At 31.2% G+C, this 17,845-nt stretch overlaps 3 protein-coding genes across 4 annotated transcripts; 2 read left to right on the top strand and 1 right to left on the bottom strand.

The window, feature by feature from the left end:
• Nucleotides 1-1,742: 1,742 nt before the first annotated feature.
• On the top strand, nt 1,743-5,632 carry LOC126674089 (quinolinate synthase, chloroplastic-like). Its single transcript, XM_050368464.2, has 7 exons — nt 1,743-2,620; nt 2,719-3,003; nt 3,101-3,319; nt 3,422-3,601; nt 4,337-4,825; nt 4,975-5,136; nt 5,221-5,632. The coding sequence occupies exons 1-7, from the start codon at nt 1,865-1,867 to the stop codon at nt 5,287-5,289; spliced, it is 2,160 nt and encodes a 719-aa protein (XP_050224421.1). The 5' UTR covers nt 1,743-1,864; the 3' UTR covers nt 5,290-5,632.
• A 1,650-nt stretch (nt 5,633-7,282) lies between these two features.
• Nucleotides 7,283-9,374, top strand: LOC126675306 (manganese-dependent ADP-ribose/CDP-alcohol diphosphatase). Of its 2 annotated transcripts, none has more exons than XM_050369927.2 (2): nt 7,283-7,489; nt 8,192-9,374. In XM_050369927.2, exon 2 carries the CDS (start codon nt 8,225-8,227, stop codon nt 9,185-9,187), a length of 963 nt encoding a protein of 320 aa, XP_050225884.1. In that variant the 5' UTR covers nt 7,283-7,489; nt 8,192-8,224; the 3' UTR covers nt 9,188-9,374. The 2 variants fall into 2 exon arrangements, with proteins under 2 accessions (XP_050225884.1, XP_050225883.1); XM_050369926.2 differs by having other exon boundaries at nt 7,284-7,534.
• Nucleotides 9,375-9,959: 585 nt separating this feature from the next.
• Nucleotides 9,960-10,990, bottom strand: LOC126675559 (high-affinity nitrate transporter 3.1). The gene is made up of 2 exons (XM_050370213.2): nt 10,775-10,990; nt 9,960-10,675 (listed from the first exon to the last, which is right to left on the bottom strand). Exons 1-2 carry the CDS (start codon nt 10,905-10,907, stop codon nt 10,194-10,196), a joined length of 615 nt encoding a protein of 204 aa, XP_050226170.1. The 5' UTR covers nt 10,908-10,990; the 3' UTR covers nt 9,960-10,193.
• Between the last annotated feature and the right edge of the window lie 6,855 nt (nt 10,991-17,845).

Genomic DNA, 17,845 nt, shown 5'->3' with positions numbered 1-17,845 from the left:
AATATACGAGTAATGTTATTGAGAATATTTATATACATAAATTTAAAATATAATAATAAAAACATTAATTTAATTTAGTTCTTGTACACTTAAATTTTGTCTAATTTCATTGAACATAATCAATATAATGAGAAGGTTTTTTTTTTGAGAAATAATGAGAAGGTTTTAATAGCTGAAATAACAACAATTTTTCATACCAATAAGTTGTAGCTCAAATGGTATAAGCCCTCGGTAGCAAATTGCTTAGTTGTGAGTTTAATTCCACCCACAAATACTCCCCTCTCCAATTATATATATAAAAAAAAAAACAACAATTTTTCATATGATACATCAAATGTTCATTTTATTTTTTAAATTTGGTACAAAAAAGCAAATAGAATTAAATTTGTTTTTCTTGTTTATTCCCATCAGCCCTAAATTTCTAATTTATAATCGTTCTCCATATCAATTTTTACAATACCAACAGCTACTAGTTATAAAAAACAGTTGAATCAAACACGTCCTACGTTTCAGTAATTTTCCATCACCTCAACTGTGGCCCGAGGGAATAAAATGAGATCTATATGTCAACTTTAAAAATGATTTTATCTAAAGTACAAATTTAATTATAATTGATTATTTATACTAGATTTGAGGAGTAAAATGAACTTTTTTCATAAAGATATAGTTCACGAGGTTGGCTGTTCAAATACCATATGTTATTAAGAATATTAAAAATAATTGTCAGTTGTTCAAATGTCGGTGTGCTATAGATCCAGCACACCAAAATTTCCTTCTTCTTTTTTCATAAACACGTGATTTAAGTGAGAAATTTCCTCAAAGAAATAAAAATGTGAGAAAATATTTTATTATTATCTGAAGATAATTATAATTAAGTGGATCTTTAATTAATCAAATTGATCAATAATGAATGAAGTTAATTTGGTTGAAGTGAATTAAAAGCCTTTATAACTTTTTAGTGCTATAGTAATATTTTCTTACTATTGTTCCGGAAAGAACATTCCGTGCGGCGAAGCAGCCGGAGAAATCACACCTTCTGTCATAGCTGTGATTTGTGAAGCCAAAGCCGGTGAGATTATTTACACTACAAAAGAAAGAAAAATAGGTATAATGTATTTTTGGATCCTAGCATTTATCTTGTATTACAATTCGGTCCTTAAAAATATAAATTTTATTTATATTTCTGTCAGAAATAAGTTTAAAGACCAAATTAATTTTTTTAATAAAATTCTTTAATTTAGTTGACTAATACTAAAAATAAACAATAGAACTAAATTGTTAACAAAAATAAAAATAAAAAACTATATTGTTTAATTTTTAAATAAAAACGACAAAAGTGTGAATTTCAGTATATGTAGATGATCTGAGAGTATATTACAATAAAATTAAAATAAAAAATTATATTATAATAAAATTAAAATTAAAATAAATAAAGATTTATTCCAGGCATACAAACGACATATGAAATACATGTATTTTATTTACATGATGGAGTTATTTAATATCTATAAAATTAAAAATATAAAAGCTCAATAAAAGTTTGTGGATTCAATACTAAGAAGCGGTCAATTGTAGAAATTTAAATAGTACTTACGTTTTACAAAAGAAAAAAACACATGGCCAATACAAATAAAATTTCTTAAATTAATTAGTGATTCCAGTGGCGCCAACTTCACTTGATCTGTTTCTGTTCTTAACTAACTCTCTTTAATTTTTCCCCATTTAAAAATTGTTGCCAATCATTTCACATTTTCTCCAATTCATATATAAACCCACATCTCCACCCATTCATGTCAACCACACCTCATCTCCTACTTCATTCTCATTCACGCATTTTAACAAACACCTTCATACCAACTCTCCAATGGAGTCCTCTGCAACTCTTTCTCTCAAATTATCTTCTTCTTCATCTTCTCTTTTCTCTCCCTCGCAAAACCCTTCTCCCACACGCAATCTTTTCCCATGCAAGACCATCAAATACCCTTCATTTTCATTTAAGTCAATCAAGTGCAGCACTCTCCGCTCCAATAACTCTAACAGTAATGATTCCAAGCCTAACTTAGCTTGCTCTGCTGTCACTTCTCCCTCTAGTTCAACATCCACCACCGCGCTAGTGGCTGTTAAGCTTCAGAGTTTGATCACTGAGTTCCAATCTTTTCCTGAGCCAGTTGACCGTTTGAAACGTGTGCTTGACTATGCCTCTACTATCCCTGTTTTCCCGGACTCGTCTCGGGTTGATTCTAACAGGGTCATGGGTTGTACTTCTCGTGTTTGGCTTGATGCCCAGTTGGATAACAATGGAAGAATGACATTTTTAGCTGATAGTGACTCTGATGTTACTAAAGGGTTCTGTGCTTGTTTGATATCTTTGCTGAATGGAGCTGCTCCTGAGGAAGTTCTGAGTGTTACTACAGAGGATCTATCAGCTTTGAATGTTGGACTGCCTGGTGGGGAGAGGTCTAGAGTGAATACGTGGCATAATGTGTTGGTCAGCATGCAAAAGAGGACCAAGAAATTGGTAGCTCAAAGAGAAGGAAGAAAGGATTTTGATGATTCATTCCCTTCTTTGATTATCAATTCTGAGGGTATTCAAGCTAAAGGAACTTATGCAGAAGCTCAGGTTTGTGTGATTAAGTTAGAGAATTTTTTAAATTCTTAATGCTGTTTCTTTATAGTGTTATATTGATGGAGTTTTGATTGTTGCTTTTTGTTTAATAGGCGAAATTTTTGTCGCCGGATGAGTCGAGGGTTCAAGAACTTGTTGACACTTTAAAGGAAAAGAATATTGGTGTTGTGGCTCATTTTTATATGGACCCAGAAGTTCAAGGAGTTCTAACTGCTGCTTCAAAGCAGTGGCCTCATATTCAGATTTCTGATTCATTGGTTATGGCTGATAAGGCTGTGAAGATGGCTCAATCTGGATGCAAATACATTGCAGTTTTGGGTGTTGATTTTATGTCTGAGAATGTCAGGGCAATTCTTGATCAGGCTGGATACGGAGAGGTATACATACCGTTCTTCCTATTCATTTGTTGAATTTGATGTTGATTGTTTGATAAAGCAATTCTTAACTCTCGTTTTCTCCTCATTGTGGCATCAGGTTACTGTTTATAGGATGTCGGATGAACGGATTGGTTGTTCTTTGGCAGATGCTGCATCTAGCATTGATTACATGAATTATCTTGAAGTAGCTTCTGAGACGCCAAATTCTTTGCACGTCGTCTATATTAATACATCACTTGAGACCAAAGCTTTTGCTCATGAGATTGTGCCTACAGTCACTTGTACTTCTTCTAATGTTGTGCAGACTATCTTGCAGGTCAGTTTATCATGATCTTTGTATATAATTTTGTGCATATTGTGGTGATGTTAGAGCTTCTAATCACAGGTTTCCCCTTTCCCTCTTTATCTTCATCTACAGGCCTTTTCTCAAGTTCCAGATTTGAATGTGTGGTATGGGCCTGATTCTTACATGGGTGCTAATATTGCAAAATTGTTTCAACAAATGACATTGATGACTGATGATGAAATTGCTGAGGTGCATCCAGATCATAATAGAGACTCCATCAAGTCACTGCTACCTCGCCTGCATTATTATCAGGTGATCTCTCTTTTTGATTCTCAGCAGCATTAAAGTGTTTGGGATCTTACTTTTGGTTATATGCATTTTTGGTTATATGCATTTTTGGTTATATGCATTTTTGTACCATAACTGTTTTCAGTATACTAGTTTAAACAGATAGGACAAGATGGACTGTTTTTAGTACATAAGCAGCTTTGCGATTGTCAGTCACTAACCAACATTTCGCCATCATTTGTTCAAATTTCTGAAGTATTTTGCTCAGCACTTTGAGGGTTTAATTTGCAATTCTTTTGTAATGCTATGAGATTCCAGAATTAGAAGAGAAAGTTGGAGGGAATTTTTTAATTCTACATCACTTTGTGGTGCCTGATTCTTATAGTTTCAAGAGGCTTTTGGAGTTAGTACGACTATTTGTCAAATCAATTCTTCATATCTTAGTAAATTGGATCAGGATGAAGCCTAAAGATCTATCTGGTTTTCGAACACATACACAAATTTTAGGATTTTGAGTGAACTTTAGGTAGATATAAATCTTTTACCACATATGTAATTGCATTATGCTGGAAAAGTGTCATCCTTAGGTTGTTGCTTGACAAGTGTACTGCAAGCTTACAGTTTTTTAATACCTCATTCGTTTACCATAATATAAGGTTGAGTGAAGTTAATGGAACTTCTTTGTCTTTATTTTCTTCGGGTTAATTTCCTAACGTTCTTTCTTCTCTCTAAAAAACTAACATGGGAATTTTGTATCAGGACGGAATGTGTAGTGTTCATCATCTTTTTGGACATGAAGTTGTGGAGAAGATAAATGAGATGCATTGTGATGCTTTCCTAACTGCTCATCTTGAGGTCCCTGGAGAAATGTTTTCCTTGGCCATGGATGCAAAGAAAAGAGGAATGGGTGTTGTTGGTTCTACTTCAAACATATTAGATTTCATAAAAGAGAGAGTTCAAGAAGCTCTCGATAGAAATGTCGATGATCATCTCCAGTTTGTCTTAGGAACGGAATCAGGAATGATCACTGCAATTGTCGCAGCAGTTCGGGATTTATTCAGTTCTGCAAAGTCTTCCGGGGGACCAAAAGTTAATGTTGAAATTGTCTTCCCGGTGTCATCAGAAGCAATGACAAGTAATTCATCCCCAGCAAAGGCTGGGGAGTTTGTGTTACCTGTCGTACCGGGAGTAGCAAGTGGGGAGGGATGTTCTATTCATGGAGGATGTGCTTCATGTCCATATATGAAGGTTAGCAATGTTCTACTTAGTACACTTTCACCCTAAATTAATCAAATTTGTCATAATTTTTAAAATTTCGATCATAACTTTTCGATTAACCAAGCTAAAGGAAGACTCCTAATATTCAATTCTAACTTGACATGGCTGTCTTTCACCAGATGAATTCTCTCCACGCGCTTCTAAAAGTTTGCCATAACCTGCCTGATGAGAAAAATACCCTTGCCGCCTACAAAGCTGATAGATATAAGCAGCCAACTCGAAGTGGGAAATCAATTGCTGAAGTCGGATGCGAACCTATTCTGCATATGAGACATTTCCAGGTAAGCATTTAGGAATCTTTAAATCAATGTTCTAATATGGCGGATTTTGAGATCTAAGGCTGACTCTTTATATTCCATCTGCAGACTACAAAAGAACTGCCAGAGAAGCTGGTCGATCAAGTTCAAACGGGAAGCCTATATGGCAAGGCCTGAATGAAAAGCCGCTTCTTAGAAGTTGAAGCGAAGTTAATATACGAGTAGAGGATTCTTAATTTTCTCCTTGAAATGAAGATTTTTCATAGCAGCATCATCTTACATTTTAGAAGTGAGGTTTCTTCAATATGTAGTTGGTGTTTAGTATAGTTTGATATCAATATTGTATTTAGCCTTTTTTTTTGTGATAATAAAAACAGGCATCAGAATCTAAAGTAATGTCAGATTCTTGTGCTGTTGTAAGTGCATGATAAAGGGCTCTTCATGGTTTTCTCTTTGAGCTCCATTGTTCATCTTTATCAATTCCAAATATATAATAAAAAATGTGGTTCTTGCTCATGAACTTTTGTGTGTAGGCTTATGTTTTTTATGAATTGCCATCAGTTTCAAAGTTTTATCACTCTGCATGGTTGATGGTAAGAGAAAGGGAGGAGTGAGGATTTAGCCACAAACCTCACTCAATACCCTCTTCATCAAAATGCTAATTTAGCTATGATTTGTTAAAAAATAGTAACAAACATTTTAAAGCACAACTTGATTAAATATTACTATATAAAAAGAATATACATAAAAAAATTAAAATATAATAAAAATTCATATTTACAGTCTTCAATCGCGATAATTTATGTGCAATTTAGTGATTTGTATGCTCAAACAGCTCAACTAATGGATACTTAAACCACAACGAGTATAATAGAGAAATAACAAAAAAAACATCAAATTTAAATCTCGAAAACTAAATTTCAATTCAATTTTTTAAATGATACTAATTATGCTATAATTATAATTTTATTTTACGTAACTGAACTATATCTGATTGATACATAAAACGTAATTTGACTTACAAGTAAAATCATTTAAAAGTAATAAGTCAATTTATATAAAATCAAAAGTTAATTGTAAATAAATTCATGATGTTTATATAAAATTATAATTCCATCACATCATTTTAAAATTAATAATTTCATTCATCATCAATTTTATTTTATAAATTTATCTCTGTTCAAGGTTTGATGATTTTAGCGGAGAGCTGTATGAATTTTTTTTATATAAAATTTTTATATAAAATATCAATTAAATTTGTTTACAATTAATTCAAAAATTAAGTTATGTTATTACATGGAACTGTGGTAGCCCTATCAGCTAAAATTTATTAATTCTGAATTTTTTTATTAATATTTTATTTAATTATTCAATAATAAATATATATAATAGAATTTCTGCATAATTATTCGAAAAAATTACAAAAATCTAGCACGGAAAATAATTTATCAAAAGACTCGTAAACGATATTTATAAAAACACTGAAAATACACAAAAAACCAATAAAAAAACTCTTAAGATACATACACCTATAAGAAAATGGCCAAATATCGTAAAAAGGTCAAACCTTTCACAAAAGTTTTACAAAAGTCCTGAACTTTCAATTTTGTCGATTTTGGCAAAAACTGATTACTTGGTTTCACAAAAGTCCTGACCTTTCAATTTTGTCGATTCTGGACAAAAATGGATTATTTGGTTTCACAAAAGTCATGACCTTTCAATATATGTGCATGTCACGTAGGCGCCACATAGGCAAATTTAAATCAAATTGAGAGTTGGCCACAATTGAAACCAAATAATCTGTTTAGGCCAAAATCGACAAAATTAAAAGGGCAGGACTTTTGTAAAATTTTTATAAAAAGTTTGACCTTTTTACGACATTTAACCTAAAAAAATACCAATATTTTATAGTCAACGAAAACCAATCAGTACTCCACTCGTTAACAGTGTGAGCATACCATCCGATGACCGCCATCGACAAAAAACTTTGGCGACCAGATTCCGGTAGTAGTGTAATTTTAGTTTTTTTTTTTGTTTTTATAAATGCAGTCTTTTTTAAATAAAGAGTAAAAATATTTAAATGGTCAAATAAAAATATTTTTTAAAAAATTATTTTTATAAATAAATTCTAAAAAAAGGTATTATTATCCTCAATTTGCATTTGGAATTCATTCATTTGTTTACAAAATAATTCTTTCATGTGGGATCGTCGGATCAATAATTCAACCACCAATTCCATCGACCAAAAAGTTTGTCAAATCATAAAAATGAGAAACTTGTTAAACTCAGTCATCGGGTGAAGCACACAGCAACGATTTTACCAGAACTGCCTCAGGTCTCGCATCGCTATCTTCAGAAAAGGAAAAAGGAATCAATTGTACGTTCTCTGTTACATTTGACTCCAACAGATATTGCTTATTCGGTAATTTTTAAACCAAGATTTTATATAAATTCTAATTGTGGATTTTGTTTGATTTGAGAGTTGCTCAGTTTTTTTGTTTGTAAAGGTACAATTACCCAGTTTTGATGAAATAATCGAATTAGAAATCTATGAGAATTGAGCGAAGAAAAATTTAATATTGAAATAGGGTAGCGGTTCATATTTGTGCAAAATAACAATTAATTAGTTGTTAAATCTTGCTTGAAGGTTTATAATTACTTCTGGAACTTCAATGTGGTTATTTGTTCTGAAAGAGATTAGTGTGAGTTAATGGGTGAGTGTCTGAGTAGCACGGATACCTCATTCAATCAGCATTTTTGTTTCAAAAACGTGTCGGGAACTTGGCATTTCGGATACAGAACTCTATTTTTAACATAGGAAACCTTAAATTAAATAACATTATTTCCCCGTGTGCATGTCCAAGGGTTCTGTTTCCCCGTATTCTTGCTACATAGGTGAGTACTTATTGCTAAATAACATTTAAATGGATTGGGAAAATGATAAATTTCAGCGAACCGGCAAGGATTCGATTATGCTCTGACTATGAGACTATGATTTAACATTGTTTTGAACTCTTGGCTAGTATGCTTTAATTTTGTAGCATGATAATAACTCGGCTGATAGTAAATTTGTATGCAGTTTGATTACTGAGACATATATGTTAGCTACACTATGGGGTCTGCGAGTATATTAGCAAGTGGACAAGCAAAGCAGCCGGTTTTCTCCTTCGGAGTTATTTCTGATGTCCAATATGCTGATATTCCTGACGGGTACTCATTCCATGGCACCCCTCGATTTTATCGACATAGCATTCAAATACTACAAAGGGCTGTAGAGAAATGGAACAGCCATGGGAAGCTTAAATTTGTGATTGACTTTGGTGATATTGTTGACGGAAAATGCCCTCGAGATAATTCTCTAACTGCTGTTAAGAAAGTAACTGGTGAATATAAGAAGTTCAATGGCCCAGTCTATCACATGATCGGTAATCACTGCCTCTACAACCTTCCCCGTGAAAAATTGCTCCCATTGTTGCACATTTCAAATCCTAATGGTCTTGCTTACTACGATTTTTCACCGAGTCCAGACTATAGAATTGTTATTCTCGATGGCTATGATATCAGTGCCATTGGATGGCCTGAAAGCCATCCCAAAACGTTACAGGCATTAGAGTTTCTCGAGAAGAAGAACCCGAATTTAGAGAAGAACAGCCCTGAGGGACTTGTTGGACTGGAACGGAGGTTCCTTATGTATAATGGAGCTGTTGGAGAAGAACAATTAGAATGGCTGGATGGCATACTTCAGGATGCAACTAAGTTAAAGCAGAAAGTGATTGTTGGTTGCCATCTGCCTTTAGATCCTGGTGCATCATATCGAGAAGCGCTTCTCTGGAATTACGGAGAAGTAATGTCTGTGATATACCAGTATAATTGCGTGAAGGTTTGCTTTTCTGGACATGATCACAAAGGTGGCCATTCAGTTGATTCCCACGGAATACACCACAGGTCCTTTGAAGCAGCACTGGAGTGTCCTCCTGGTACGGATGCATTCGGATACGTTGATGTTTATGACGACAGGTTAGTGCTTTTCGGTACTGATAGAATGGAGAGCACCGTCATGTGCTTTAAACACTGAGTGTACGCTTATCTAAACATCATTGTGATAGTTTCCGGTTAATTATTTCAAAATCCATATTGCAATGCATACTTGCGTTCATATGGTGCTCTGTCTAGAGCTTCATTATTGTTTGTAATCATCTACCTATTGAGAAACTCTTAAGTGAATCAAGTCCAAATTTACGAACCATCCATTTAAAGTGTAACACATGGTGTAGTTTTTAATATCTATATATGCCCTTGAGCCATATCTTTGAACTTTGATAAACTGTCTCTGCTGCAAGAAAACTTGAATCATAGGTAGAAGATTTGATAGGTTTTGTATTGGAATTAGATTGATCATCCATTGCTGATTAGGCAGCCTTTTTTGCAATTTTATAACCAAATGATGGACACATTAGCTTATTATTACATCATCCTTTGCCAAGATTCTTAATTTAAAAGCTAATTTTTGAAATGATTGATGTGTATACCTAAGTATATGCTTATTTTCTGCAGCCATCATTCTCAAGATTCTAATTTATACTGAACTTTGTCACTATCTATAATAACATTAAACATTTGTGTGGATGTGAGTGGCGATCAATACCATCACAACTTCTATTATCTTAAGCCATTAGCCTGATCTTACATATATTAAACAGTTTAATTAAACTATAATTAAACTTGGAAGTCAATGAATCTGATACAGCTCACCTTCCTTAATTTTAGCTAATACATCATCCAAGTACATGTTTTGACCTTAACATTTTAAAACTTTATGCATACATAAAGTTGAGAATGACCACCACTAATCAATAAACATTTTTATTGAACATATTACACAATCAGCAGAAGTTAAATAAACTTTCTCAGACATTGCTTGTAAAACAAGAAAGATTAAGCATTTCCCCATTACAAAAGTATGAACTGACAAATCAAATATGTGAAACCCTAATATGCAATACAAGAAACATACAAATTAAAACCATGCAAACCCAATTAATCCATTGGTAAGCTTATAAAATTGGACAAATTTAATTTCTTCACTTAGATTGAGAGTTTTTGGCCTTCCTCTTCTCATTGTAGAAGAATCCAAACAAGGATATAATGGAGAAAGCACTGAAGCAAACTGATGCAATATCAAGCGACAGATGTCGTCCGGTGATTGCCTGAATCTGGAAAAGATTAGTAGTCTTGTGAACATCTGTGCTCTGTCCGTAAGCCTTTGCATGGTCATTAGCGTCATGAGCATAGGCGCGTACGAAGTACGTAGCAGTAGGCACGTCACGTTCGATTGTCCATGTGAAAGTTTCCTTCTTGATAGCAGCGTTGTAAGGCCTAGCAACAATTTTAACTTGGCAAGTCTTGTCTTTCTCTAACTCTTCCTCAGTTTTTCTCCAGGCGCGGTCCTTTTGGCTGATCGGCGCGTAGCATAACTTCACCTTGATGGTCTTATAGGCCGAGTCAACTCCAGTCTGGTTAACTCCCCATGTTATGGTAATATTGTCAATACCAGCTTTAAGAACTGCAAGAAAAAAACATAAATTTAATAAAAATAAGAAAAAACCATGATAATAAATTGATAAGAAAGATTGAATATTTATTGAAAATATGATGAAATTACCTTCTTTTGAAGAAGGGGTAGCAGTGACAACAAGGGTGTTTTTAAGGTCTTTGAAAAACTCAAAGCCATGATTAGAACCCAACAAGCAAGAGATAACTATTGTAGCCAAGAAAAATCCATTTGGTGTTGCCATTTGATTGATTCTTTTGGAGGTAAGTAATGATCAGAGAAAAAGTTGAAGAAAAAGAAGGCAAATGATGATTATGATGGAAAAGTGGGGGCTTGGATTGGCTTTATATACCAAAGCTAAGGCCATTAAAATAAAGATCTAAGCAGAATGAGTCAAAAGGCCCAATTTGCTTAGTTGGCTGTGGCAACTTCTGAAAATTATGAAGAGCGATTAGTTTTCCTGTTTTTCTCAAGGAAATAGAAATACAAATCTAGATTCGAGTTGCTAAGTCACGAGAGTGTCTTAAATGAGGTTGCCGGTTCAAACCATACTCACGTAAGTTGTCGTTTAAAATTTAAAACCAGAATTTTACTTCTCGTAAAATACTTATCATGCTCGACTGTAAATTAGTCTGAATATGAATAGTTTTGAATAGTTGGTTTACCTTCCAAAAAAGAATTGCAAAAAAATATTAGAATTAGTATAAGGAAAAGATAGTGACTAATGACTATGGCCCTTGAGTATAAGGAAACGATGGGATTTTAATATTAAATGGACAAGTTGTGAAATGAATTGATGTGTTTGGGGTTTAGTAAATTGATTGACTTTGCAAATAACGAAATATTGTATTGGAAGGAAAGATGCGAGTATATAGTATAGTTGATGATGTGATGATTCTTGAATATTCTATTTGATTATGTGAATAAGTTTTGTCTCCTAATGCATCTAAAAGAGTAGATTTCTTTTAGATCAACAAAAGAATGTTAGGAGTTGAGAAGAATGGTAAGAGCTACTTGATCAAGGGAAAAGCCATGTTTGTACAACATTTGCAAGACTATGACTTCTGTTTCTTTGGATTCAGACTAGACTCAGTAAAATTTGAACTTTTACATTTGGATTTAAAAATAATTCGAAATTAAGTTTTATTATTCAATTCCGGCTTGTGAACTGAATTTACACATGTCCATAATACATTTTTTGGATTTTCGTCAAATTTAATTTAAAATAAAAATCCAAATCTATTATCAAAAAATTTGAATTCGGACTTCGATCATATCTATTAGTAAAAATGGACGGGAATATTCAAATTCGTATACAAGTCTAATCATAAAATTAAATCTTTTCAAGAAAATAATTTAAAAGCTCTGTTAACTACGTCAGTCATCCATGGACATGAGAGATGACATTTTAACATATTATAGTAAAATGATGGCGATAATTAAATTTTATTTATTTAAAAATTTACACATTTAATATTTAATAATATGTTATAATAGATTTCAAAAAAACAAGTGTTATAATATAATTGGCTATGTTCATGGATGACGTGATAAAAAAAATTAATTTCATTATTTTTTTTGTGAAATTTTTTACACTTTTTTTAGCATCGGAAAAAGAGGGATCTTTGATGTTTCATGTTTGTAAGGGAATTTGATTTCAAGATCTCAGCAAAAAAAAATTCCAGGCATATAGTATTTGATTTATAGGTCATTGCCAAAAATGCATTCTTTAAGAGTTATATAATAGCTAGTACAAATTTTTAGTGGATTTTCAGTAGACTTCTAAAAATATTGAAAATAAAAACTGTTTTTATTAAAAATTGAGAAAACATATTTTTATAAAAAAATGAGTAAGTAATTTGTTGTAACATTGTCATATACTCATATTGATATCAATTGTTAAATATTTCATATCAATGGTTGCGAGTCAGGGGTGTAAATGAACCGAGCCGAGCTCTGGAGTGTTCATGTTCAGCTCGTTTAGCGAACAAGGTGTTCATGTTCGGTTCATGTTCGTTCGAGCTTTAAACATGGTGTTCGTGTTCGGTTCGTTTAGATTTTATAGTGTTCATGTTCATTCATGTTCAGCTCGTGTTCGTTCGTTTAACCGCTAAACAAACGAGCTCGCGAACAGGCTCGCGAACGGGCTCGATAAGTAATAAACGAGCCTGTTCGCGAACCTGTTCGCGAGCTCGTTTTAACGGCTAAACGAACTAACACGAGCTCGACTTGTTCTGCCAAACATGAATACAAGCTGTACTAGTTTTACCTAATAATGATTTTTTTGACACACATAATAAATTTCAAAGTACAATCTATAAATCCAACAAAAGATTATCCAAACATAAAATACAAAAAACATAAGCAATATAAAATTCTAAAGATAAGTTTAACAACCGATTATCCAAAAAAATCAATAGAAATAAACATTCCAAAAGATTTTCTCCAAATTACAAATTTTTAATTGGGATCATGTGCTCTTTGATATCATATTAGTTTTATTATTCAAAACTACATAGTTTAGATGTTTTGTTAAATATTTATAATTTTATAATTATATAATATATTTAAATAAATTAATTAAATACAAGTTAGTTCACGAACACCTAATCGAGTTTTAAATGAGCTCGTTCACGAACTCTTAATCGAGCTCGTTCACGAACTTGTTCACGAACTTTTATTCGAGCTGTTTATGAATGTTAACGAGCCGAACACCACTATGTTCATGTTCGGCTCGTTTATATTAACGAACGTAAAATCAAGTTTTAGCTCGGTTCGTTTAGAATACGAACGTAAAATCAAGTTTTAGCTCGGTTCGTTTAGAATACGAACGAACATGAACCGAGCTCTTATCGAGCCGAACACCGAGCTGCTCGCGAACGGCTCGGTTCGTTTACACCCCTAGTTGTGACCGATTCATGACCGAATTGATATGCGTAGCAGAATCAAAACCATTAAGTAGATATTTAATTATGAATCTAATCAACAAATAACAATATGTCAAAATAATACAAGAGCATGGTTCGGCATTAAAGCACGGACGAAAGAATTGAACCGTCCACTAATCATTAAAAAGAATACAAAATTGGTGGAAAGTCACCAAATAAAAAAATCTATAATAAATATGCCTTTACAAAAAAACCATTAATTGTTTAACTCTTTATAAAAAAGTAATCCAAAAGGATTGGAATTAACTTATATTTCTCACATCACACACAACCCTTTTCTCCTTATTTGCATTAATGTCTATATTGTGTGTTCGATTTTGATGTACTCTAAAAAGTGAACAAGATAGTGTATTTATAGGGAGCTGTAAATAATCTATATAACATTAGAAGTATTAATCCTAATTGGATTTTATTTTTTAATAAGCCGATAATAATTAAAATATCTTTTTTATAAATACTTTACTGATTAAAATTTTAATATAAATTAAAATTAAAATTTTAAACATATTTCAACAATTTAATTTTCTAAGTCATATATCAGCTCTAGGTAAATATCTTTCTAATATCTTTTTTTGTTTACGGAGCCTTTTTATGTACTGATTTTATATTTTATGAATGGTAAATTATATATGCAAGGGGGTACAATTAATATTATTTAAACAGCAATTTTTATGTTTAAAAACATTACTTAGATTGCATTCATACTGAATTATTTTATTTAACTATATATTATATTTAATATATGTAAACTTTATATGAGAGCGGTTTCATAGTAAATTTAGTGTAAATGAAAAGTTATATTTTAAAAATTATTTATATTAAATTTAAAACAAATTGCTCTAATAAAAGTAATTAACGACAATTTATTGAGCGTAAACTTGATACGAGAGTAATTCAAAATGGATTAATATAGATAAGAAGTTACACCCTCCGTCCCAAATTGATAGGCAGTTTAGGACAAATACAAATATTAAATCGTCGAATGCGAGATCGGAAGGCGTAGCAATTTGAATCACGCCGCATCGCAAAAGTTTGAGATAATAATTAGTAAACCTATGCAAAATGAATAATTCTATAAAAACATACCACACTTACCCCTATTTAATGTAGTGTTGATTTTGTTTATTAGTGGATTTTTCTCTCTTTTTAATATAATTTATTACAATTAATAAGGGCATATATATCATTTAAGCATTTAAGCATTTAAGCAATAAATTACTGCCTATAATTTAGGACAAAAAAATTCAAAATAATTTCTATTAATTTGGGATGGAGGGATGATAAAGATATTTGTATTTATCCATCATGAATTTCTCTTATATAATTTTTTAGCTTTTTTTTTTTAGAATATATAATTTTTTTAGTTATTCTATAGGTAATGATGTTGACATAAATTAAGTTACACAAAGTTGACTTTAACGTGTTATGTACTACTTGGATCCGTACTCAAACGTGACATTTGCACATAAATAAAAAAAACTAACGCGATTACCACATAATTATTGACTACGGTTTATTAATAACCATTTAAGTATATTACATGACGACTTAATTTTTTTAAAATAATACTACTATCTAGATAAAATAGAAATTTTTCTTTTCTCTCTAAACAAATCCTATCCGCCTGAGTTTTTTTTCTTATTTTTCTCGACAACCGTTAGTGGTTTGATTTTTCTGTTGACATTAGTTATCCCTTTATTTATGTTATTTTAGAATATAATAAATAGTCAATTCTTTTTCATTTTTCTCGATAGAATAAAATATATCAATAAATCGCAATTCAATTACCGAGAATCAAAGATAGATTGAAGATCTTCCAATAACAAAATAAAATCGTTTATGAGCTATATTAGTTTTATTTATTTTTCATTGTTTATTTTTTTTGCCTTTTTTAGTAAAAGGTTTATTATCTCTTTTTTATGAAAGAGTTATCAAGCGGTGATTGAATCTGATGTTGTGAATTTGCAGGTTATTTGAGAAGTTTGATAGAAAATTGATTAAAGACTACACTTAATTAGCGAAATAATTAATGATTTATTTTTGTTCTTACAGGTAAGATCTGCGAATAAAGCTAGTTTTTGAATTATTCTGAATTTTAATATAACTGTTTCATCTTCGATTTAATGAGATTTGATGATTAAAAAAAGTATATTACATAACGAGGCATTTGTCATATGGAAGAGCATCTACAAAGCTTTCTACACATTGCACTAAATTAGAGATAATTTCGTTGTCTATTTTTGATGATGATCACCTAATTATTGATCTATAATTGTTGGTTATTCTACTTATGATGCCTTCCTGAGAGTTTAATGCCGATATCGTGAATGATCTGTATGAAATTTTATACGACAGATTATGTTTATATTGTTGTCTTCTTTCTTTGTAAAAGGAAAAAAAATTAAGAACCTTTACTTAAAGATTTGTGTTGATAAATAAATATATAGATCAACCTGTCGTACTTCGTATTATAAAGATTAACATCATGTGGAGAGAAACAGTCGATTGGACGATGAGTACTTAAGCTCTCTTCGTCCATAATTAATACTAGAATTATTTACTCTAGACAAATATTAAAAGATTTATATTTTCAGTTAAAATAAAGATATATATATCTATAAGGTTTAATGTCTTAAAAAACACTGACCTTTCATTCTTTTTTCAATCCTACCCTAACGTTGTAAATCTGTCAATTTTACCTTATTTTGCATTTTTTTCATTTCAATTGTACCCTAAAGTATAAAATTGACCCTTTTTTACTTGGCAAAAATTCCCTGAATTGACCCTTTTTACATTAGATTAAATTATTATATTAAATTGACCATTTTAAAAAAAAAAATTATTGAACTTTTGTCAAATAAATAAAGGTCAATTTTATGCTTCAGGGTACAATTGAAATGAAAAAAATGTAAAATGGGATAAAATTGACAATTTTTTAACGTCATGGTAGGATTGAAAAGGGGATGAAAGGTCGGGATTTTTTAAGGTATTAAGCCTATCTATAAAATCTGATAAATCACATAGCTTTTTAGATATTTCGGTAATAAAAGAGTGATATGAAAGTCAAAGAATTGAAGTCAGAAAAAACGTCGAAGGAGTTTTCAGCCATTCGCTCCGACTCTTAAATCAGTATGAATATGAAAAAGAAAAGAGAAAAAAGAGAGATAAAGTATATGAAAAAAAAAAAGTAATTAGGTTTCATTCTAACAAATGGTTTACATAATAGGGTTCTAACTCATCAGATACTTTCCACCAATTCCCATACTGATTATTAACTCTATATAAATTTATTGTTATTCTTTTTTTTGAAAATTTCGTCACATGCGAGCAGCGCGAAAGATATTTCGTGTCATTGAAACCTTCGATTCTATGGTCCTTTGCTATCCTGTTGGACAAGTCATGCTCGAACTGTGTTTATCTCAGTCTATTCTGGTGATATGTTAATCTCGGACGAGAGATTGTTGTGTGTGATAAGCTATGATTAGCTCTTTAGCTCAATTTTAGTTCTGTTTGTTCTTAGATGTTGAATTAGTTTTTGTGGTTCAAGTTAACTCGATGGTAAAAATCTCAAATTTTCTTTTTTAGTTAGGTGTTTCTTGATTGAGCTTTTAATTGTGTCAACTTCAATATTGTTGCACTATTCAGACTGTCGGGTTGCTTCACTCCATACTACGTAATTAATATCCATATTTTAATTCATTTAATACATCAACCTATTGTTATTAAATAGTGATTTAAAACGACTCGTAAAATACATATAAGATTAATTTTAATATTGAATTTATTATTATTAAAAGCATAATCAATTTTAATTCATTTAATACATCAACCTATTGTTATTAAATAGTGATTCAAAACGACTCGTAAAATACATATAAGATTAATTTTAATATTGAATTTATTATTATTAAAAGCATAATCAATTTAATTTAGTTAATTATAGTTAACTAATAAAGTTTAAAATATGTAATAAATTCGTTAATTTTCAAAAATGAAAATATATCTATAATTTAAAAGATTTAAAATAAAATTAAATCTATTAAATATAGACCGAGGGAGTGTAAAACATTGATTGTAACGGAATTTGTCGGTTAATAATCACTCATGACCTCTCTAACTTTTAGATCCTCTTACAATAAACTATTTTCAGCAAGTAAACATTTTGAGTATTTATTTTATGGTCAGTAAACTCCTTCCATCCATTTAAAATCGTTAAACATTGTTGACGCAACAC

Source organism: Mercurialis annua, linkage group LG3 (genome assembly GCF_937616625.2).
Source record: "Mercurialis annua linkage group LG3, ddMerAnnu1.2, whole genome shotgun sequence".
Classification (NCBI taxonomy): domain Eukaryota; kingdom Viridiplantae; phylum Streptophyta; class Magnoliopsida; order Malpighiales; family Euphorbiaceae; genus Mercurialis; species Mercurialis annua.
This window is presented reverse-complemented; position numbering and strand designations above follow the sequence as displayed.

What these genes read in the sequence shown, in the direction of transcription:
- LOC126675559 (XM_050370213.2), bottom strand. Translation starts at nt 10,907, where the DNA reads ATGGCAACACCAAATGGATTTTTCTTGGCTACAATAGTTATCTCTTGC. An exon ending in TACCCCTTCTTCAAAAGAAG is followed by an intron (nt 10,676 to 10,774) that starts GTAATTTCATCA and finishes TTTTTCTTGCAG; the next exon opens with TTCTTAAAGCTGGTATTGAC.
- LOC126675306 (XM_050369927.2), top strand. Translation starts at nt 8,225, where the DNA reads ATGGGGTCTGCGAGTATATTAGCAAGTGGACAAGCAAAGCAGCCGGTT.
- LOC126674089 (XM_050368464.2), top strand. Translation starts at nt 1,865, where the DNA reads ATGGAGTCCTCTGCAACTCTTTCTCTCAAATTATCTTCTTCTTCATCT. An exon ending in GAACTTATGCAGAAGCTCAG is followed by an intron (nt 2,621 to 2,718) that starts GTTTGTGTGATT and finishes TTTGTTTAATAG; the next exon opens with GCGAAATTTTTGTCGCCGGA. An exon ending in TGCATATGAGACATTTCCAG is followed by an intron (nt 5,137 to 5,220) that starts GTAAGCATTTAG and finishes TTCCATCTGCAG; the next exon opens with ACTACAAAAGAACTGCCAGA.